Here is a 22,216-nt window from a genome sequence, read left to right as displayed (position 1 = left end):
ACTCCAGCCTTCCCTTGGCTGCCCCAGCAAGCCTCAGTTTCCCCCTGGTGATAAGCCGGGCAGAGTCACTCAATCCTAAATAATCCGTGTTAGCTGAGCACCTACTATAGGCCGGCTCTGCATATATTTTGCTGCATATATTCCCTCGGCCGGAAGCCACCAGGATGTACTGAGCACCTACTGTGGGCTGGATCTGTCCTTGGTGCTGGAGCAACAGAGGCCCTGGGGCCCTGTCGGCAGGGAGCTCACGGTCTGGTGGAGGAGGCAGACACAGAGCCGGTCACCCTCCCCGAGAGTGATCCCTGAGGGCTTCCTGGAGGCAACCGCCTTTCAGCCCAAACCTGCAGGGTCAACGCCGAGGGTTAGGAATAGGAAGGAGGAGCCGATGGGGATGCCCCCAGCAGGGCCACATGTAGGATCCCTTACGTTGACCAGAAAAGCCACCTTACACCTCCAGCTGGACGCCTGGATTATATGCTCAGCATGACCGCTGGCAAGAGCGTGGGAAACAGGCCCTAGCTGGTGTGGCTCAGTGGGTAGTGCGTCAGCCGGCGGACTGAAGGGTCCCAGATTGGATTCCACCCAAGGGCACATGCCCAGGTTGCGGGCTTAATCCCCCACTGGGGGTGTGCAGCAGGCGGCCAATCGATGATTCTCATCATTGATCATTTCTCTCCCTCTCCCTTCTTCTCTGAAATCAATAATATATATATATATTTATTATTTTTTTTTAAGAGTGTGGGAAACAGGACCTTGTTCGTACCCAGCTTGGGGGAGTGTGATTTGGAGCAGCCTTAACTAGCGAGCAGCTCCGGAGCCTATCTGCGGGATCGATGCGCTCGGACACACGCAAACCGCTCTCCGTGCCAGCTTTTAATCCGTGCAGTTTTGTGCAACCCTGCAAAAGACCGGAAACAAGCTAAACGCGCATGCGCGGGGATGTGGGTACCACATCGTGATTGGTCCACCCGGTGGCATGCTATGTGTCCATTCAGAAAGGATGAGGCCCTAGCCGGTTTGGCTCAGTGGGTAGAGCGTCAGCCTGCGGACTCAGGGGTCCCAGGTTCGATTCCGGTCAAGGGCATGTACCTTGGTTGCGGGCACATCCCCAGTGGGAGGTGTGTAGGAGGCAGCTGATTGATGTTTCTCTCTCATCGATGTTTCTAGCTCTATATCCCTCTCCTTTCCTCTCTGTAAAATATCAATAAAATATATTTTTAAAAATAAAATAAAGGATGAGGACGTGCGCTGTGTAAACACGTGGCAAGGCTCTGCGTGAGCGTGTGAAGAGGGGGAGAACAGGAGGCGCCCGCAGCCTGTGCTGCCCGTGCTGATCTCGGGGCTGTGTCTGGAGGACCTGGAGGAAGAGAGAGGGAAGTAGCAACCTCGTCTAAGACTCCCAGGACCAGGGCTCCCTGCGCGCTCTCCCCTTCTGTACGGTCTGAGCTTGAAACCGCGTGGAATGGGTTCCCATCTCCAAGTCCAGGGGCAGGCCATGGCGGGTGACAGAAATAAGGGGAGAGGGAGGGACCGCTGATTCTGCCTGTGCCTCACCAATGCAAGCCCCCTCGTGCCTGCTGGCCGTAGCAAGTGGTAACGTGACTCTCCCAGCTCAGAGGGCGGGAAAGCGAGGGGAAGCGAGGTAATCCAGGTTTCCCAGCCAGCCAGCCTCAGTAAGTCTTTGCATTTCCCAGGGACTGGAGAAAGGGTAGGGGCCAGCCCTGGCGGCTGTGGCGCCGTTGATTTGGCATCGTCTTTGTTAGAGAGCGGAAACTTTTTTAAAAAATATATATTTGATTGCTTTTTTACAGAGAAGAAGGGAGAGGGATAGAGTTAGAAACATCGATGAGAGAGAAACATCCATCAGCTGCCTCTTGCACACCTCCTACTAGGGATGTGCCCGCAACCAAGGTACATGCCCTTGACCGGAATCAAACCTGGGACCCTTGAGTCCGCAGGCCGACGCTCTATCCACTGAGCCCAACCGGTTAGGGCTAATTCTATTTTTTAAAGGGTACATAGTATGGAGTAAAAGTCTACAAACAATCATGGAGCCCTGGCCGGTGGTTCAGTGATTAGCGTGTCAGCCGATCCACACTCATGGTCATGGGTTCAATGCCCAGTCAGGGGCCCATGCCTGGCTTGCAGGTTTGATCCCCAGGTCCTGGTCGGGGCATGTACAGGAGGTGACCCATTGCTGTGTCTCTCTCACATGGATGTTTCTCTCTCTCTTCCCCTCCTTCCCTTCCTCCCTTCCACTCTCTCTAAAAAGCAGTGGAAGAAATAGTTCCCGGTGAATATTAAGACACACACACACACACACACACACACACACACATCCAGGGAAACAATATGCATCAAATTCGGGGTAGGGGCTACCTTTGAGAAGGGAGAGGCTATGGAGATGGAGGCATATCGCTAATGTTTTAAAACTGGGAGTCAGCATATGAGCGTGTGTGTGTGTGTGTGTGTGTGTATGTGTGTGTGTGTGTGTGTATGTGTGTAGGGGGGAAGGTATATTTTTAATTGGGGTAAAACATGTAATGTTAGATTTGCCATTTTAACGTGTACAATCCCGTGGCATTAAGTACATTCATAATGAGGCCCTGTCGGCGGCAAAATGGCACCAGAATGTGACCGGCGAGCAAACCTCCGTTCGGCAACCTCAGGACCTGAGTTCTGGCTAAGAAAGAATTCAGAGGCAAGACTCAACTACAAGCAAAAGTTTACCGAGCAAGTCACAGAGGTAGGAGGAGTGAGCCACGGGAGAAGCGAGCCGGCTGAGCGGCGTGGGCTCGGGGAACAAGTTACAGAGGCCACAGAAGGACTCTTGGAGGTCAGGAGAGAAAAAGAGAGGGGGGGGGCAAGGGCAGTTTGCCAAGGGGGAGGCGATGGGGAAAGGGACAGGCTTGCTTCCTAGAAAGAGCCGCACTGGGTCCTGGTCTTGAGGGTGTTTATCTGGAGGATCCCAACGGAAGGCTCCTCAGCTCCCCAGCTGTGTCCTATCGGGGTCGGGTCTCTATTGATTAGGCACCAGGGCTGGGGGTCATCAGTGAACGCAGCTGGTCCTGAGGCAGCCATGGTGTCACTGGCTGGGTTTTGCTGTTTTCTGGGCCTGGAGCTGAAACCCAACAGAGGCCTAGCCCTATTGGATGCAGGTCAGAACATCATTGTTGTCCGGCTGTCCTGGCTCAGTGGTTGAGCGTTGACCTGTGAACCAGGAGGTCACGGGTTCCATTCCCGGTCAAGGGCACATGCCCGGTGTTGCTCAGTGGATAGATTCCCCAGCGTGGGGCGTGCAGGAGGCAGCCGATCCATGATTCTCTCTCATCATAGATGTTTCTGTCTCTCTCTCCCTCTCCCTTCCTCTCTGAAATCAATAAAAACATATTTTAAGCCCTAGCCGGTTTGGCTCGGTGGACAGAGCGCCGGCCTGTGACTGAAGGTTCCCAGGTTCAATTCCAGCCAAGGACACATTCCCCGGGTTGTGGGCTCGATTCCCAGTAGGGGGGCATGCTGGAGGCAGCCAATCAATGGTTTTCTCTCATCATCGATGTTTCTATCTCTCCTCTTCCTTCCTCTCTGAAATCAATAAAAATATATTTTAAAAAAACATTTTAAAAATAAATAATATATTAAAAAAAATTTTTTTAAAGAAAGACCCTCATTGTTCCGGGGGCTTCATGCTTAAGGGCTGTTCTCCAACGCCCCCCCCCGTTTCATTCCCCATCTGGGGGAGCAAACCTACATAGCTAGCAACATGCCAGGGGAGGCAAGGGCAGGGAGGGTTTGGACTACATGGCCAGTGATATGCGGGGGAGGAAAGGTCACGCTGGGGGCAAGGTTCTTGTTTTGCCCGTTGCTAGGTACCCAGGGCTTCCCGCCTTGGTGACCTTCAGTACCTGGCCCATGGTCCTTGCTCTGCTCCTGTCTGTCCAACTGCCTCCCACAGACCCACTCTCTAGTTGCAAAATTCATCGCCCCATACGCTGTCACTCCCCGTCGCCTCCCCCTCCCAGCCCCTGGCATCCAGGAACCGGCCGCCGTCTCAGTGGGCTTGCCCACTGGGCATTTCACACCAGTGGGGTGGACCATACGGGGTCTTTTCCGGCCAGACTTTCACTCCGCACCACATTGTCAAGATCCATCCACGCTGTGGCCCGTGTGAATAACTCATCCCTCTTTTTTTGGCTGAATATTATTCCAATATTATTCCAATACAATTCCAATACTATTCCATTACTATTCCATTACTATTCCAATACTATTCCATTACTATTCCAATACTATTCCAATACTATTCCATTACTATTCCATTACTATTCCCATACTATTTCATTACTATTCCATTACTATTCCCATACTATTTCATTACTATTCCATTACTATTCCAATACTATTCCATTACTATTCCAATACTATTCCATTACTATTCCATTAAGATTCCAATACTATTCCATTACTATTCCAATACTATTCCAATACTATTCCATTACTATTCCAATACTATTCCATTACTATTCCAATACTATTCCATTACTATTCCAATACTATTCCATTACGATTCCAATACTATTCCCTTAAGATTCCAATAGTATTCCATTACTATTCCATTACTATTCCATTACGATTCCATTACTATTCCATTACGATTCCAATACTATTCCAATACTATTCTATTACTATTCCATTACGATTCCAGTACTATTCCATTACGATTCCAATACTATTCCATTACTATTCCAATACTATTCCCATACTATTCCAATACTATTCCAATACTATTCCATTACTATTCCATTACTATTTCATTGGGGCATGATGCTACGTGCTGTCTGTTCATTGGTTGGTGGGACTGGGTTGTTTCTACCTTTTGGCCATTGTGAATAGCGCTGTTGTGGTTTCTGTCCTTACGTTTTTGTTTGAAGGGCAGTTTTATTTTTAAAAAAATACATTTTATTGATTTTGTACAGAGAGGAAGGGAGAGGGATAGAGAGTTAGAAACATCGATGAGAGAGAAACAGCGATCAGCTGCCTCCTGCATACCCCCCACTGGGGATGTGCCCATAACCAAGGTACATGCCTTTGGCCAAAATCGAACCTGGGACCATTCAGTCCGCAGGCTGACACTCTATCCACTGAGCCAAACCGGTTAGGGCTGCTATTTTGTCATTCAATTTATTTTATTTTATTTTTTGTTAATCCTCACCCTAGGATATTTTTCCATTGATTTAAAAAAATATATTTTTATTGATTTTCGGGAGGAAGGGAGAGGGATAGAGAGATAGAAACATCAATGATGAGGGAGAATCATTGATTGCCTGCTTCCTGCACGCCCCCCACTGGGGGGGGGGGGGATCGAGCCTGCAACCTGGGCATGTGCCCTTGGCTGGAATTGTACCTGGGACCCTTCAGTCCGCAGGCCGACGCTCTATCCACTGAGCCACATCAGCCAGGGCTGATTTTATTTTTTTTTTAGGGAGAGTGGAAGAGAGAGGGGAAAGACAGCGAGAAACGTGGATGTGAGAGAAACATGGATTGGTTGCCTCCTGCACGAGCCCTGACCAGGGCCCGGGCTGGGGAGGAGCCTGCAACCAAGGTACATGCCCTTGACCAGAGTTGAACCCGGGACCCTTTGGTCCGCAGGCCGGCGCTCTATCCACTGAGCAACACCGGCTAGGTGTGTCATCCAATTGTTAAAGGCTTACTTAGGCTGGGAAACGAATTCAGGAGTGGAGGTGTCGGGGAAAGGGAATGTCAGGCAGAGAGAATGGCATGGTGTGTATGTGTGTGTGTGTGAGCATGTGTGTGTGTATGTGTGTGTGTGCGCGCGCTGGGAGAACCCGGGGGCCTTGGGTTGGGGCGGCAAAGGCGGTCAGAATGGCAGAGAGGCCAGAGCTGCGGCTGTGCCCGGCCTCCTGGTCCAGGCTGACTGCTGGGCGCATTCCTGGCGCACTGAGAAGCCATTGAAAAGGTTTAAAGCTGGGGAGTCACATGAGCCGATTAACGCTCTAGAGAAATTCCTGTGGGACCCACGAGGAGGCCCTCCCGGATGCAGGGGAGACCGAGGAGGGAGCAGGGAGGAGGCGGGGCGCGAGTCCAGGTGAGCGAGGGGCCTGGGCGGGGCTGGCCTGGGCTGGGAACCAGGCTCCCGGGCAGGGGGGCGGGATCTGGCGCTGATTGGCTCAGACGGGTGCCAGTCTCATTGAAACTGCCTCCTCATTGGCTCTCTTGTTCCCCGTGCATTCAGAGGCGCCCAGAGATCACACCTCGTCACTCTTGCCTGGACACCCAGGGGCGTGGGGGGTGGGGGCGCCCACTCGTCCTCCTCTCCTTTCCTCTCTGCCTAAAAGGCTCTACAGCCTGGCTCCTGGGGCCTCCCTCGCAGCTGCCTCTCTCCCTCCGCTTCTTTCTGCTCCAGCCACACCGCCCTTTGTTCTTTCTGGACGCAGGGCCTTTGCATCTGCCTGGAGTGCCCTTCCCCATTTCCCCTTACTCCCTTGCCCGGCTGGCCTGCCTGGCTCAGTGGTTGAGCATCGACCTATGAACCAGGAGGTCAAGGTTCGATTCCTGGTCGGGGCACGTGCTTGTGTTGCAGCCTTGATCCCCAGTGGGGAGCGAGTGGGAGGCAGCTGATCCGTGATTCTCTCTCATCATTGATGTTTCTCTCTCTCTCTTCTTTCCTCTCTGAAATCAATCAAAATGTATTAAAAAAAAACAACTTTAAAAGTAAATAAATAAAATAGCCTCCCTGTCACCCTCTCGTCCATACTCTGCCTTTGTTTTCCATCTTGTATTTATGGCCAACCCACTCATTGCGGACCTGCCCTCCCATTGGACTATAAACTCCTGGGGGTGGGGCTTGCCGTGCCTGCTGCTGAAGGGCCCCGCCCTCGGGGAAAGGATTCAGGTGGAGGTGTGGTGGGTGGAGGCCTCCGCCTCCTGAGGTCCCTGTTCTTGACTCCATAGCCCGAGGCCGTCTCCATGACAACCCTGGCTCTTTTCCTGGCGCTCACTCTCCTGGCCAAGGGAGCCAGCCTCGAGTGGGCGGGTCTTGTCCTTGGTGCCAAACCTGCATCTAAGGGGGCTGGTCTTCTTTCTCCAAGGCAGGTGGTTTTTTGTTTGTTTAAAAATATATTTTTTATTTATTTCAGAGAGGGAAAGAGAGACAGAAACATCAGTGATGAGAGAAAAAATCATTGACCGGCTGCTGCTGGCTGCCTCCTGCATGCCCCACACTGGGCCATGTGCCCTGAATGGGAATTGAACCGTGACCTCCTGGTTCATAGGTCAACACTCAACCACTGAGCCAAGCTGGCCGGGCTAGCTGCAGTGTTGTTGATGGATGTCTTAGTCTGTGTGGGCAGCTGTAACAAAATACTGACCAGGTGGCTTGGAAACAACAGACATGTAGGGCTCACAGTTCTGGAGGCTGGGCGTCCAGGACCAAGACTCCACCATGGGCCTGGCCAGTGTGTTTCATTTGGTTGAGCATGGTCCCACACATTGCCAGGTCACTGGTTCGATTCCAGGTCAGGGCACATGCGCTGGTTGTGAGCGCGATCCCCAGTAGGGGGCGTGCAGGAGGCAGCTGATTAATGGTTCTCTCTCATCTTTGATGTTTCTGTCTCTTCCTCTCCCTTCCTCTCTGAAATCAATAAAAATATATTTTTAAAAAGTGCAGGAGCCCTAACTGGTTTGGCTCAGTGGACAGAGCCTCGGCCTGTGGACTGAAAGGTTCCAGGTTCGATTCCGGTCAAGGGCGTGTACCTTGGTTGCGGGCACATCCCCAGTAGGAGGTGTGCAAGAGGTAGCTGATAGATGTTTCTCTCTCATCAATGTTTCTAACTCTCTATCCCTCTCTCTTCCTCTCTGTAAAAAATCAATAAAATATATATTTTTAAAAAAGTGCAGGAGTGGTCACCTCACTTAGCATCTAGCTCACCATTGTCCAGGACAGGGGTCCTCAAACTTTTTAAACAGGGGGCCAGTTCACTGTCCCTCAGACCGTGGGAGGGCCGGACTATAGTTTTAAAAAAAAAAAACTATGAACAAATTCCTATGCGCACTGTGGGCCCGGGACACGTCGGCTGCTAAGCAGGACAGGCAGCGGCACCCGGCGGGCCAGATCAATGTCCTCGGCGGGCCGCATGTGGCCCGCGGGCCGTAGTTTGAGGACACCTGGTCCAGGAAGAACAATCATATGCCCCACCAGCCTCTGAGTGACTGGACCCTGGCTTACCTCCTTACCTTGTCTCACTCACCACTCCCTCCTCTGGACTCAGGCCCCTCCTGGGCCCAGCCAGCATCCTCCTGGCCGCTCCCTGCTCACCATCCGGCCTCAGCTCAAATGCCACCTCTGTAGGAAGCCTGCCCAGGCCAACTAAGGCATTTCCTTCCGAGCGCTCCCAGCTCTCTGGACTTGCCTTCCTCCTTTAGTACTCTTTCCTACTCCCCGCCTCGCACTAGACCATCAACCCCACGGGTTGTTTAGTTCACTGTCGGGTCCTGGAGAGGTCACGGTGCCTGGCACGCAATGGGCGCGCCCGGGACAGAAATGTACCACCCTCATACCAGGAGGCACTCTGAAGGGCCGCCCGTTCCGAGTGGCGGATCCTAACCTGAGGTCGAGGCGGCCTCTAAGATGCTGATGGGGTGGCCCAGAAAGCAGAGTGAAAGGGGATGGGGGCCTCCCCTCCTGGAAGGAACGCGTCCCTAAGGTGACAGTTTGGATTTCAGGGCGCATGTCCTATGGGATTGATGGCTTCAAAGGGCCTGTCTGGCCTTAAGCAGGTGTGGCACAGTGGATAGAGCGTCAGCCTGCAGACGAAAAGGTCCCAGGTTCGATTCCGGTCACGGGCACATGCCTGGGTTGCAGGCTCGACCCCCCGATTGTTCAGGAGGCAGCCAATCAATGATTCTCTCTCATCACTGATGTTTCTATCTTTCTCTCCCTCTCTGAAATAAAAATATATTTAAAAGGGGGGGGGCTGTCTGGTTCTAGGGGGATGTCCATCTGTGCAGGCACATGTTTAAGGGGTAGGATTCCATGTAGTTGATAGAATCAAGTACTATCTCAAGCACTCCAAATCCCTTCGCGCTGAGGGGGTCTAAGTCAGGAGGGAGGAACCCCCACGCTTTGGAGCCAAGGTTCAGACAATGAAGCGGCACTGACGGACAGGATGAGGTTTATTGGGGTCTCGGAGACACTGGGGACTGGGATGAGGGGGTGAGGTCGAGGCTCATGGGGAGAACCCCCTAGCCAGCCCCCCCTTTCCCTTGGGGTTGGGAGGAACACAGAGACGGACAAACCGACAGAGATGGGAAGACCAACAGGTGCTAGAACAGAGTGGGAGGAGACCCCAGTGTCCGCCAGCTCCCACTCAGGTGAGCTCGCAGGTTGGGAATGACGCAGAAGAGGAGGGGCGGGGGGGGGGGGCGTGTCTGCCGGGTTCACTGTGAAGAGGGTGCGGCGCAGGCCACAACAGGGCCAGCCCATTCCAGTGGACAGGAGGCTGCGCATCCGGACCAGTCCATCCTTCTGGGCGGGGGGATGCCCAACCGGCCTAGTCTAGTGTTCGGGGCTAGGGGAGACCACGAGGGTTGGGCCATTGCGCAGTAGGGGAGGGCGGCCTGGTTGGGGAGTGGGTTGAGGGCAGGGGGATCTACCCTGGTCCTTCAGCACAGGGAATGCAACGGAGAAAGGCAGATTCTGGCTCTATCCATCACCTAGGGGCACCAGTGATTGTATGTGTGTGGGGTGCATTTGGAGGGATCCAGGGAGAGATTCGGGGGCATGGTCCCCCCACATTCTCCAGACCAGGTCGTTGGGAATGATGGCTCTCAGGGAGGGGGCAGGCTCCCCTTGGGGAAGGGTGCCCGTCTTTTATGAGGGCCCTCGAGGTGACAAGTACTCGTGGAGGCCCATTTCTCATTTCTAGGTCTCCCCAGCGTATGGGGCCGATTGATTGAGGGGTGCCCAGCTCGGGTTCCAGGGAGGCCCCAAGCTCAGGAGCCTCCATAGATCCCCCCAGCTCGGGGCCTGTACGGGTTTCTGGTGGCTCCACCTCTCCAGCCAGGACCCCCTCCTCTCAGGGCCCCTGTCTGGGTTTGGGCGGCCCCCTGGGGACCCCGAGTCCAGCCCCAGGCGGGCGGGGCGCGGTCAGTCCATGCCGCGGTGCAGCTTCAGGTGCCGGGAGAGGTTGCTGAGCGTGATGAAGCCCTTGCCGCAGATGTGGCAGGGGAAGGGCCGCTCGGCGCCGTGCAGCAGCCGGTGGCGCTTGAGGTAGCACTCGTGGCGGAAGAACTTGCCGCACTCGAGGCACGGGAACGGCTTCTCGCCCGTGTGCACCAGCACGTGCCGCTCCAGGTCCCGCGGGGAGCGGAAGAGCTTCTCGCACTCGGAGCAGCCGAAGATCTTCTTGCTGCGGCCCGAGCTGGCCGCGGGCTCCCCGGGCGCCGGCTCCCCTTCGGAGGCCGCCGCCGCCGCCGCCTCCGCCCCGCCGCCCTCGCCGTGGCTGGCACGCCGGTGCTCCTCCAGGGCCGCCAGGGCCGCGTACAGCGCCCCGCAGTGGCCGCAGCCGTAGGTGGCCGGCCCCGAGTGCGCCTCCAGGTGGCTGGCCAGCGCGGCGGCCGAGGCGAAGAAGGTCCCGCAGTCGCACTGGTACAGGGTGTCCTCCGAGGGCTCCGCCGCGGCCGCCGGTGGAGGGGCCTCCCCGCCGCCCCCGGGGAGCAGTCCCCCCAGCTCGGGCACACCGCCCCCCACGCGGCCCAGGAGCAGCCCGCCGTCCCAGGCCGGCCGGGCATCCCCGGCCTCCGCGGCGCCACCCTCGCCAGGGGTCTCGGGCCCCGCACCACCCCCCGCGGCCCAGGCCTGTGCGGGGGGTGCGCCCGGGCCCTGCAGGTCGTGCGTCAGCTTGTGCCGCTCCAGCAGCGCCGGGGCGTTGAAGTCGCGCTCGCAGCGCGGGCACTTGAAGGGCTTCACGTCGGTGTGTGCGGCCCAGTGGGCCGCCAGCTCCCGGCCGTGGTCGAAGCGCCGCGCGCAGGCGCCGCACGCGAACGGGGGCAGCGAGGCCGCAGCGGCCGCCGCCGCCTCCGCCAACCCCCAGCTGCCCGGGCCCACCCCCTCCGGGGCCTCGCCACCGCCGGCCCCTGCACCCCCGCACACGGAGCAGGGCCCCACGTTGCAGCACACGGAGCAGGGCGCGCTCAGGGCTGGCAGGCCCGGGCCGGGCTGCAGTGGGGACGGGAGCGCCCCGCGGTGCTGGCGCTTGAGGTGGCGGCCCAGGCTGGAGCGCGAGGAGAAGCGGAGCTCGCAGACCAGGCAGCAGTAGGGCTTCTCTCCGGTGTGGACGACCTGGAGGGCGGAGGGGGCAGTGTCAGGGCCCAGGGTCTAGCCGGCAGGGCAGAACCTGGACCCGGAGGGAGGTGGCCCCCGCCTCCCCCCACGTCCACGAGGCCATGACCCGGCTTCCCTCGCCTCTGGGCCACACTAGCATGGCCTTAGTCCCTCCGGCCTGCGGGAAAGGCCTGCGTGGTGGCCTTACACACTCAGGAGCCTGCGTGGCGGCCTTACACACTCAGGGGCCTGCGTGGTGGCCTTACACACTCAGGGGCCTGCGTGGTGGCCTTACACACTCAGGGGCCTGCGTGGCGGCCTTACACACTCAGGGGCCTGCGTGGCGGCCTTACACACTCAGAGACCGAAAGCAACCACAAAGGGAGGGTGGTCTGGAGTGAAAACCTCTTAATGAAAAGCCCTTTATGGTGGGTAGTCATCCCCTAGGCTAGAATTTTCCCTGACAAAAGCCAGTCGAAGCCTGTCCATTGTCTTTTGCATTCAGGCGTCCTCAAACTGCAGCCCTGCCCGAGGACATTTATCCCGCCCACTCCTCCTGGGCCCACAGTGCGCATAGGAATTTGTTCATAGTTTTTTTTTTTTAAACTATAGTCCGGCCCTCCAACGGTCTGAGGGACAGTGAACTGGCCCCCTGTTTAAAAAGTTTGAGGACCCCTGAATAACCCCACCTTTGGAAGGTCAGGGTAACTCCCCCCTTTTCCGGACCCCTCAGGGTACAACCAACTGTGAACTACCTGTACCCACCTATGTAAAAGAACCATGTGTCTATCATTTTACTTTTTATCCAATCCCAAAGGTCTGTCTCCCCGCCGCGCCTTGCTTTCTCCCGCCTCCCTTATCTATCACCACTGGATTTCATGTACCCCACTACTGCCTTCTCTCTCTCTTTTTTAAATATTTTATTGATATTTTTACAGAGAGGAAGGGGGAGGGAGAGAGAGAGTTAGAAACATCATGAGAGAGAAACATCCATCAGCTGCCTCCTGCACACTCCCTACTGGGGATGTGCCCGCGCAACCAAGGTACACGCCCTTGACCGGAATCGAACCTGGGACCCTTGAGTCCACAGGCCGACGTTCTATCCACTGAGCCACACTGGCTAGGGCCTGCTTTCTCTTTTGATTGTAACATATAAACAAAACTGCCGCTCTCTGGAGCATTTTCCCAGCCCGCTGAGAATTTGCTTCCCGGTAATTGTCGACAGTTGGCTTAAACAAACTCAAAAAACTTCTCTACAGGTTTGACTCTACAGGTTTGAATGTTTCTCACGTGGACAAGCCTCCGGACCTTTGCCCGTGCTGCTCCCTGAGGCGGGGAACGCTCCTTTCCAAGGCCCCCCACTCTTATGGAGTTCCTACGAGCCCTCCCATCCTGGGAGAGAGGCTACGCACTGGGTCTGGGTTCAAATCCCAGCTCTGCCTTCCACGCTGAAAACGTGCACAAGCAAGGGCCTCTGAACAAACTTCCTATGAACTACTTCTATCCCCTAAACCCGCGGTCGGCAAACCGAGGCTCGCGAGCCACATGCGGCTCTTTGGCCCCTTGAGTGTGGCTCTTCCACAAAATACCACGGCCTGGGCGAGTCTATTTGGAAGAAGTGGCGTTCGAAGAAGTTTAAGTTTAAAAAATTGGGCTCTCCAAAGAAATTTCCATCGTTGTCCTGTTGATATTTGGCTCTGTGGACTAAGGAGTTTGCCGACCACTGGTCTAGGACAAGCATGTCAAGCTCACGGCCCAGAGGCCGCATGCGGCCCACAACCAATATTTTTGCGGCTCAGCCAATATAACGGTACGTCAGAAACATTTCAATAAAAATTTCGTAACAATTTTCACAATATCCTGTTATACATTAATTGTTAATAATGAACTACAACGTTTGCTAATGACTAACGACTATAATCGTGTTGCATTCATTTCCCTTACTCGCCTCACACGCAGGCGCACCATTTCTCGCCACTAACACCAGCGGCGAATATTCTAGCAGCCGATGGCCACGTCATTAGTCTTGTACCGACTTGTTGGGTGTGAGCAACAGGAAATATTTCGCTTTCGGAGAACAAGAAAAAATAGGTTCATTTGCATGACGCTTAGGAATCTGTGCCGTTATTCAGGGTCTGGTAAGCTCACGTTCAAGAAAACAATTTTTATTCAAATGTTCTATTACTTTATGTTAACGATGACTCATTTATTTCAGCCCTTTGCATTGAGCACGTCTCTGTCCACATAAACCTACGTTTCCGTGGAAATGGGAGCTTTTGTTTTTTTGCGGCCACCTAAGCTTAAACCTTGTTTACGTGGCCCGTGGTAGCCTGTGAGTTTGACATGCTTGCTCTAGGGCTTTTTAGAGCAGAACTGTCCAGTCGGACTGGCTGCAGTGATGGGAACGCTCTCGATCTGTACTGTCCGACGTGGTGACCACCAGCCACGTGTGGCTGCGGAGCCCCGGGAATGTGGCTAGGCGGCTGCGTGAGACCATGCCTTACACGGGTCTCTACTGATCTGGCCCTTGAGGTTTTTTTTGTTGTTGTTGATCCTCACCCGAGAATATTTTTCCATGGGTTTTTAGAGAGAGTGGAAGAGAGAGGGAAAGACAGAGAGAGACATCGGTGTGAGAGAAACACATCCATTGGTTGCCTCCTGCACGTGCCCCGACCAGGGCCCGGGCCTGGGAGGAGCCTGCAACCAAGTCCATGCCCTTGACCAGAATCGAACCCGGGACCCTTTGGTCCACCGGCCGACGCTCTATCCACTGCGCCACACCGGCTGGGGCCCTTGTGGTTTCTTTAGGAGTCCTGGAATAACAGACGCAGGTTTCGAGTCTAGAGTCTAGGGAGCCCTATTGATTGGTGGGGTCTGCCTGGAGAGCTGTGGGGAGGACTCCCAGGCTGGGTAAGAGAGTGCGGTGCTGGATTAATCATGTCTGCCAGGAGCATGGGGCCTAAAGAAGTGGGAGTGCTACCCCAGAGAAACCACCCCAGACCCCATCCCTGACCCCGACCACTTCAGGGCTCTTGTATTAGCCTCAGACCATGGGGACCCTCTGAGCTCACGTCTCAGCTGCGAGCTGACGTTTATCAACCTGGTTGTTCAATGACTAGCCAGGGGTCCTCACACTTTTTAAACAGGGGCCCAGTTCACTGTCCCTCAGACCGTGGGAGGGCCGGACTATAGTTTAAAAAAAAAACTATGAACAAATTCCTATGCGCACTGCGGGCCTGGGACGCGTCGGCTGCTAAACAGGACAGGCAGCGGCACCCGGCGGGCTGGATCAATGTCCTCGGCGGGCCGCATGTGGCCCGCGGGCCGTAGTTTGAGGACGCCTGGTAGACTTTTGACTTGGGAGGCCACGCAGGGGGTGGGCTGTTTCCGCGTTGTCTCTCTCCTTTCCCCCAAGCAGCCTGCATACTGTAGGTGCTCGTTAAATGCTCAGTTGAATTATAACTGACTAGTGGGCAGGAATGAGACCTCAGACGGCTGTGAATGTCACATCAAGTTAAGGATCAGGGATTTTAATGTGGGGGTGAAGGGGGAGGGGCTCCAGGTCACAGGGGCTGGGCGTGTTGGGGAGACAGGAGGTAGTAAGACCACTTAGAAAGTTGGGATAGCCCTAGCCGGCTTGGCTCAGTGGATAGAGCGTCAGCCTGCGGACTGAAGGGTCCTAGGTTCAATTCCGGCCAGGGGCACATGCCTGGGTTGCGGGCTTGATCCCCAGTAGGGGTTGTGCAGGAGGCAGCCCATCCATGATTCTCTCTCATCATGGATGTTTCTGTCTCTCTCTCCTTCTTCCTTCCTCTCTGAAATCAATAAAGAAATATATATATATAAAAAAAAAGAAAGTTGGGATCGCAGCCAGAATGAAGTCTGAAGCCAAGGCAGATACCACGGGACAGAGGAGGGGACACAGCGAAAGGCCAGCGACACGTCTGGTTTTCCTTAACCTTGCAGTGGGAGTGTCTGGCCCACAGAATAAAACCCCACTCCTCTCAACAGCCGAGGTGTACACGCCTCAGCCGCTGCCTGCCCTCCCCCGCACCCCCTCTGCTCTGACCCAGGCTGGCTCCCCCCCAACCACAAGGTCTCCCATCCCTTTCTTATCCACACCCAGCTCTCCATCCCCATCTCGACTTCTGCACTTGCTGTTCCCTCTGCCTGGAATGCTGTTCCCACGTGGGTGCCTGCTAATACTCAGGTCTCAGCTCCAATACCACCGTGCCCTGCCCGTGTGCACCTGGCCTGGCGGCCCACGGCTCTCCCCTCTTGACTCCTGCGCATCGGCTCGCTGTTGCTTCATCTCCTTCCCAACGTTCCTCCCCTTTCAGGACGTTCTGGCCTGTGTGTTTGCTTTCTTGTTGATCGTCTACCTCCAAAGGGATATAGGTTCTCCAAACGCTCCGACTTTATTGATTTCCCTTGAGCGACCCCAGTGCTGGGAGCAGGGAAAGCTCTCAATAGATGATGGCCGAATGAAAGCGTTAAGTACATTCGCGGTAAATTTTTTTTAAAACGGCAAGGGAGCCCTAGCTGGTGTGGCTCGGTGGATAGAGCATCGGCCTGCGGACTGAAAGGTCCCGGGTTCGATTCCGGCCAAGGGCACATGCCCGGGTTGCAGGCTCGATCCCCAGTGGGGGGCGTGCAGGAGGCAGCCAATTGATGATTCTCTCTCATTATCGATGTTTCTCTCTCTCTCCCTCTCCCTTCCTCTCTGAAATCAATAAAAACATATTTAAAAACAAACACATGCCCTAACTGGTTTGGCTCAGTGGAAAGAGCGTCGGCCTGCGGACTGAAAGGTCCCAGGTTCGATTCCGGTCAAGGGCATGTACCTTGGTTGCGGGCACATCCCCAGTAGGAGGTGTGCAGGAGGCAGCTGATTGATGTTTCTCTCTCATCGATGTTTCTAACTCTCTATCCACCTCCCTTCCTCTCTGTAAAAGATCAATAAAATATATTAAAAAAAACACAAACAAACAAACACAAAAAAATGGCAAGGGAACCATAAACACAAGACTGCAGGTGCTGGTGTGCGGGAGGGGGTGGAGGTGGGGGTGGGGAGGATGGCCAGCGGATGGATGAGAAGAGGAACCTATAGGTGGGGCAAATGTACGATGAAGGTTTGCCTCCAATCCATAAGTAGGTGGGGACTGAAAGAGAAACCCCAATGTTCTGACTGGCCAGGGCGCTTTGAGCAGAAGGGAGGGAGAAAGAGGAGTTTTCTCTGGGGCCCAGAGTGGGGCTGGGGCTCCAAGGCCATGTCCAGCGCCGGGAGGGAGGCAGCCGGGCCAGCCTGCAGGACTCACCTGGTGGTGCAACAGGCCGGTGGAGTCTCGGAAGCCCTTGGGGCAGGCGGAGCAGCGGTAGGGCCGCTCGCCCGTGTGAGAGCGCAGGTGGTTGGCCAGGTTGAAGCTGTGCTTGAAGCCCTTGCCACAGCGCGGACACGCGTGGGGCTTGAGAGCAGTGTGACGCGCGAAGTGGCGCCGCAGGTCCGAGCGGTAGCGGAAGCTCTTGCCACACTCACTGCAGTGAAACGGCACGCGGGGGGCGGCGGCAGCGGGCGGTGCCGGGGCCTGGGCTGGGGCAGGGGCAGGGGGCGCTGGCAGCGGGGCGTCATCCATGGTGGTGAGGCGTGAGGGCAGCGGCGCGTGGGGGCTCTCTGGAGCAGGGGAGACATGGAGGGAGGGTGAGCGAGGCACCTCCCCATCAGTCCTCCCTATCAGTCCTCCCCTGTCGGGCTCTTGAGACTCACAGACCAGTCACCATCCCCTGGGAGCCACTCCCACCTGGGCCACGCCCACTCTCTTTAAGCCCCGCCCACTTCCCTACAAACCCTTCTCCCACTCATCTGCCAATCTTCCTAATCATTCCAAGTAGCCTGTACCCCACTGAGTGTTTTCAAGTCTCACCCCCTCTTTGCAAAGACGCCTATTCCTCTCTAAGCCCCGCCCACAAATGCTCAGGCACCGCCCACTCCCTCATAGTCTCTCCCACTGTTCCAGGATCCTCTTCTATTCCTTGACAAGCCCCTCCCACTCCCCTGTGAGCTCCTCCCACTCTTCTTTGAAGAATAGTCCTGGGACCTTGGATAAAACCAACTGAAACTCTTTTTGCTTGCTATTTCCACTAAGGCCCCCCAAATGGCGCTCCTAAACCCCACTTTCTCCAAGACACACCGCGGGACAAACTCCACCCCTTTTACTCTAAGCTCCTCCCACCTCCACATGGAGCCTCATTTCCCACTCAGTCCCATTAGGACCCTCCAACCAGCCCCACTAAACCACGCCCCTTTGTGAAACCCACCCCTTTAGCGGAGCCCCGCCCACCCACAACCCAGCTCCCTCCACCAAGCCCCGCCCAGTCGCGCTATAAGCCCCGCCCACAGGACACCTCCCAGTCATTGCTCCGCCCCCGCCGCCATCAAGCCCCGCCCCTCCCCACCCAGTCGCCTGCGGGGTCGGCCCCCCTCCCCAGTCCCCTCCAAGACCCAGGCCCACAGAACTGGTCTTTGTGCCCCTCCCCCCCGCCCCCAAAAGGTGCGGGCCCGGGGCACCCGGGGCGGGGGCAAGTCCGGCGGGACCCAAGGCCGAGTGAGTGCACCTCGCAGGTACGGCGCGGGGGTTCGCGAGCCCTGGGGCGACCCCGGGAGGCCAGGAAAGTCAGTCGGCTTTCCTCTTTAATTACTTACACCTCCCTCTGGGCGCCGACATTTTGGGCAGCGGGGGCAGCGTCACTTCCACCCGGGGGGCCCCTCGACTTCCGCCTCAGCTCCCTTCTCCCCCGCACTCCCCCTCCCTCCCGCCTTCCTGGCCTCCCCCTCCCAGCCGCCCGCCCCTCTCCCTCTTTCCCCGTCCCTTTCCCAGCGCCAGCAGTTAGCGAAGCCAGGTAGGCGCCATCTTGGGTGAGGGCAGAAGGAGGGGCGGGATTCGGGGTGACCCTGCGCCATACAGACTAAGGGCAACGCGCTGGGCGTGCGGCTCCCCTGCGCGCCGGCGGGTGACCGCGCAGATGAGGGCAGGTCTGAGCCCATGTTTGCAGCCTCAGGCCCCGCCTGGGTAACATGTTAGGGGTGCATCGGGAGAAACGAGACATCCAAGTCCGCCGGCCGCGGGAGAGAGAGAGAGGCGGAGAGAGCGGGTCCCATCTTGCCCTCAGCCCTCCGGGAGGCTTTGAAGCTGACCAGGCGCCATGTTAATTACGGGAAGGAGCAGCCATTTTCCCGCTCCTCATCCTTTCGGTCCCTGTGTTTCACTGGGCCCCCGACCGGGCACTGTGTGGGAGGGAAGGCATCTCTACCTGGTTGTCATGTGTGCGTGGGTTACTTTCCGCTCGGGGCCAGCGAGGGCGCGGGGAGGGCAGGCGCGGACGTGAGCGACCCTTTGTTCCCAGCGGCCGCGGGTCCGACCGGGAGGGGGAGTGGGCGGGGCCTCCGGGGCCGCTCCGTGGGGCGGGGCCGTCGCGCGCGCGCGCCGTCCGGGGACGGGCCCCCTCGCCCCCGCCCCTTCCCACGCGTCGGCCTGGTCGCCCCCAGCACGCGCACACTCGCGAGCCCCGGGCGGCATGCAAATGAGGTACCCGAGAGGAGGGGTCCGGGCGGGGGGCGGGGAGCGGAGGGAGGGGAGGAGGGGGCCGCGCGCGCCGGGAGCGCGCCCCCCACACCTGCTCCTGCTCCCGCGCTCGGGGCGGCGTGCGCTCGCCGACCTCGCGCGCCCGGTGGAGCCAGCCGGGCGCGCGCGCGCAGACCCCCTTCCTGGCGGCCTCGCCGGCCGCGTCCCGGCGCCGCTCATTGGCCGGCCCCGCAGGGCTCGCCCGTCCCTCCCATCCCACCCCCACCCCCCGCGCGCTCGGGGCTGGCGGTGGGCGAGGGTCTGGACACCACCCCACCCCAAAGGCAGTGGTTGTCCTCCAGTCCCCTCACCGGAGGGCACCGTGTGATTCTGGGGAAGCGGTTGCCCGCCATCTGGGCGCCTGTTCCCAGGGGTCGCAGTGACACCTGCAGCCCCTGCTCCTAACTGCACCTGTGCTCCCCCCCCCCCGCCCCCGCCCTCCACTTCGGGACACCCCAGCTCTGCTGCTGCTGCTGCTGCTGCTGCTGCTGGCGGTGGCGGCGGTAGTTTATTGTGTCCTTACTATGTGTCAGCGGACCCCATGATGTCCCCTCGGCCCCGAGTCCCTTTCTTCTCACTCCCGGGCTGGGCCATTGTGTCCAAATCTTGGCCTGGCCACTTCCTAGCGGAGGGAGCTTGGGCAGCTGACGTGGCTCTCCCGTGCCCGGGTTTCCCCATTTGGCAAGCGAGGGTGATGGTGACCTTCTCAGAGGGCTAATGTCTCCTGATGCTCTGTGTCCTGAGCAGTTTCTGTGAATCGTCCTCATGGCATGTCCCTTTTGCAGAAGGCCTAACTGAGGCTCAGGAAAGTGTGCACCTGGCCCAGAGCCACACAGAGAGTGACAGACTCAGGAATCAAACCCAGAACATCAGCCTCCGGAGACTAGACTCCAGTGTATTTCCTCACCCGCTGCTCGGGGTCAGACATCACCTGGGAGCAAGGCCTTTCTTCCGGTCCTGCCCTGGCCCTCCCACCTCTCCGGTCAAGAGCGCGGACAAAAACATTCCCGAGGCCTCTGTAGCCCTGGCGTTTGCGGGGTGCTCTGCTTTGAGGATCACAGTCCCGGCCTGTTCCCTCAGTTGGACTCTCGCCTCCCTTGAAGATTTTTCTTTATTTTGGCTCAAATTGACCTTGAACTTCGTGATCCATGGCAGGGGTTAGGGAGGCCTGGGGCACAGGTATGGGGCTCGGGGCAGTGCCTGCTTACCCGCTGGCACAGAATTATCCTGTCCTTCTCCCCAGCGTGGCGACCATTGCGCATCCCGGTGAATGTCAGCCATGCCCAGGTCGTGAGACGCAGACAGAGGGATGGGCGAGGTCTCAGGGAACCAGGGGCGCTCCAGACCTACCCTGCACTGACGGCTGCCCCCTTTCTCCCCGTAGCCCGGCTCCAGTACCCAGACCCAGGTCCTCCACTGCTCAATGGACACCCCCAGCCCAGACCCGTTGCCTTCGCCTTTGCCCGGGGAGGAAGAGAAACCTCTGGCCTTACCTTCTTCTGTCCCCCGGGGCCGCCCGGGTGAGCGTCCCGGAGGGGCCACCTCCTCCAATCAGAGGCTCAAGGCCTGCCCCCCTCGCAAGCGGGGCCGCCCCCCCAAGTCAGGGCAGGAGCCCCCGCTGGCGCACGGGGTGACCGCCCCGGTGGGCGGCGGCCGCGATGGCAGCGGCCTCCTGCTGATCGATGATCAGGGTGTGCCCTATACAGTCTCGGAAGGGGCCGTGGCTGACGGGCCCGAGGGCTCGGGCCCCAGGAAGACCCCGCACTTCTGCCCTGTGTGCCTGCGGGCCTTCCCCTACCTCTCGGACCTGGAGCGCCACAGCATCTCACACTCGGAGCTGAAGCCACACGAATGCAAGGACTGCGGCAAGACCTTCAAGCGGTCCAGCCACCTGCGGCGCCACTGCAACATCCACACCGGCCTGCGGCCCTTCCGCTGCCAGCTCTGCCCCCGCCGCTTCCGCGAGGCGGGCGAGCTGGCGCACCACCACCGCGTCCACTCCGGGGAGCGCCCCTACCAGTGCCCCATCTGCCGGATGCGCTTCACAGAGGCCAACTCGCTCAGGCGCCATGCCAAACGCAAGCACCCCGAGACCATGGGGGCCCCCGTGTGTCCCCCAGAAGCAGAGCCTGAGCTACCGTGGGACCACGAGGGCATCCTGGCCACAGAAGGGGCCGAGGAAGAGGAGGAGCAGCCGGAGGAAAAGGAGCTGGCCTGACCCGCGCCCCCGGCCAGGTGTAGAGCTGGGGGTCCAGCCGGTGCTGCGCCTGGGTGGTGTAGCCCAGACACCCTCCTGTCTGCTGGGATTCTTGTTGTGGGAGGGGGTTGCGGGTGAGGACCTCAACTTCCGGTGGGCCCTGCTGCCTTCCGCCACCTTCTCCCGGACTTGCAGGCCCTTGGACGCAGGGGCCACAGGAATAAATCACTGCCTCCTGGCTCCCGTGTGTGTGTTCAGTGAAGGTGTGGGGCCTGGCCTTCCTCTCTTCTCTTCTTCTTGTCAGAGGAAGGGAGAGGGAGGGAAACAGGATCGGCTGCCTCCTTCACGCCCCCTGCTGGGATCAGGCCCCAAACCCAGGCAGGTGACCTGACCGGAAATGGAACCAGCGACCTCTGGGTGCAGGGAGCGACCCTCAGCCAACGGAGCCACACTGGCCCGGCCTGCTGCTCCTCTTCCAATGCCCTCTGCCCCTGCACCGCCCTTGGGAGGCCTCCATGTCCCGCGCCTTTAACTTGGTGATAAAGAAGGGGCTTGGCGGCAGCCTTTGTCCGCTCTCCCACCGCCAGCAGACCCCAACGCGCTCCCCTAAATAGCCACTCCAAGTAACACATTGAACCTGATGCGCAGGTGAGGCTCCAGGCCCACCCTCCCCCAGTCCAGCCAGACTCCTGGGAACTCTGCAGCCACCGCTTTGCCCCATCTCTTTTCCCTGACCACGTTTCGGAGGAAAACCTGAGTTGATAGTAGTGGTTAGAAGTGACAACTTCGCTGGGGCTTAGGTAGGTAAAGGGGTGTGGCCTGGAGGGGTGGGGACTGAGCAACTAGGCTCACTGGACAGGTAGGTGAGAACTGGGTGGGGCCTAGAAGGGCTATCTGAGCTGGAGTGGTGCTTAAATTGGTGCAGGGGCTGTAGGCAGTGAGTGAGAGGGATCTAGAGGTAGGGATAGGGTCTAGCTGAGAGGAGGAGCTTCAAGGGGAAACTACGAGAGCAAGGTGTGGGGGGGTAGGTGCGCATGACTGCTGTTCAGGTCAAGGGGAGAG

General features: G+C 57.7%; 2 protein-coding genes across 8 annotated transcripts; one reads left to right on the top strand and one right to left on the bottom strand.

Annotated features, from left to right (window-relative positions):
- Window positions 1-9,172: 9,172 nt before the first annotated feature.
- Window positions 9,173-18,728, bottom strand: FIZ1 (FLT3 interacting zinc finger 1). Of its 2 annotated transcripts, none has more exons than XM_080644935.1 (3): window positions 18,647-18,728; window positions 16,657-17,009; window positions 9,173-11,356 (listed from the first exon to the last, which is right to left on the bottom strand). In XM_080644935.1, exons 2-3 carry the CDS (start codon window positions 16,969-16,971, stop codon window positions 10,163-10,165), a joined length of 1,509 nt encoding a protein of 502 aa, XP_080501061.1. In that variant the 5' UTR covers window positions 16,972-17,009; window positions 18,647-18,728; the 3' UTR covers window positions 9,173-10,162. The 2 variants fall into 2 exon arrangements, with proteins under 2 accessions (XP_080501061.1, XP_080501060.1); XM_080644934.1 differs by lacking the exon at window positions 18,647-18,728 and adding an exon at window positions 18,039-18,134.
- ZNF524 (zinc finger protein 524) lies at window positions 17,832-21,392 on the top strand. 6 transcript variants are annotated; one of them, XM_080644938.1, is made up of 2 exons: window positions 17,832-17,957; window positions 20,342-21,392. In XM_080644938.1, exon 2 carries the CDS (start codon window positions 20,381-20,383, stop codon window positions 21,173-21,175), a length of 795 nt encoding a protein of 264 aa, XP_080501064.1. In that variant the 5' UTR covers window positions 17,832-17,957; window positions 20,342-20,380; the 3' UTR covers window positions 21,176-21,392. The 6 variants fall into 6 exon arrangements, with proteins under 6 accessions (XP_080501064.1, XP_080501067.1, XP_080501065.1 ...); XM_080644941.1 differs by lacking the exon at window positions 17,832-17,957 and adding an exon at window positions 18,112-18,235; XM_080644939.1 differs by lacking the exon at window positions 17,832-17,957 and adding an exon at window positions 18,295-18,368.
- The last annotated feature ends 824 nt before the right edge of the window (window positions 21,393-22,216 follow it).

Source organism: Plecotus auritus (genome assembly GCF_963455305.1).
Source record: "Plecotus auritus genome assembly, chromosome: 10".
Classification (NCBI taxonomy): Eukaryota; Metazoa; Chordata; class Mammalia; order Chiroptera; family Vespertilionidae; genus Plecotus; species Plecotus auritus.
This window is presented reverse-complemented; position numbering and strand designations above follow the sequence as displayed.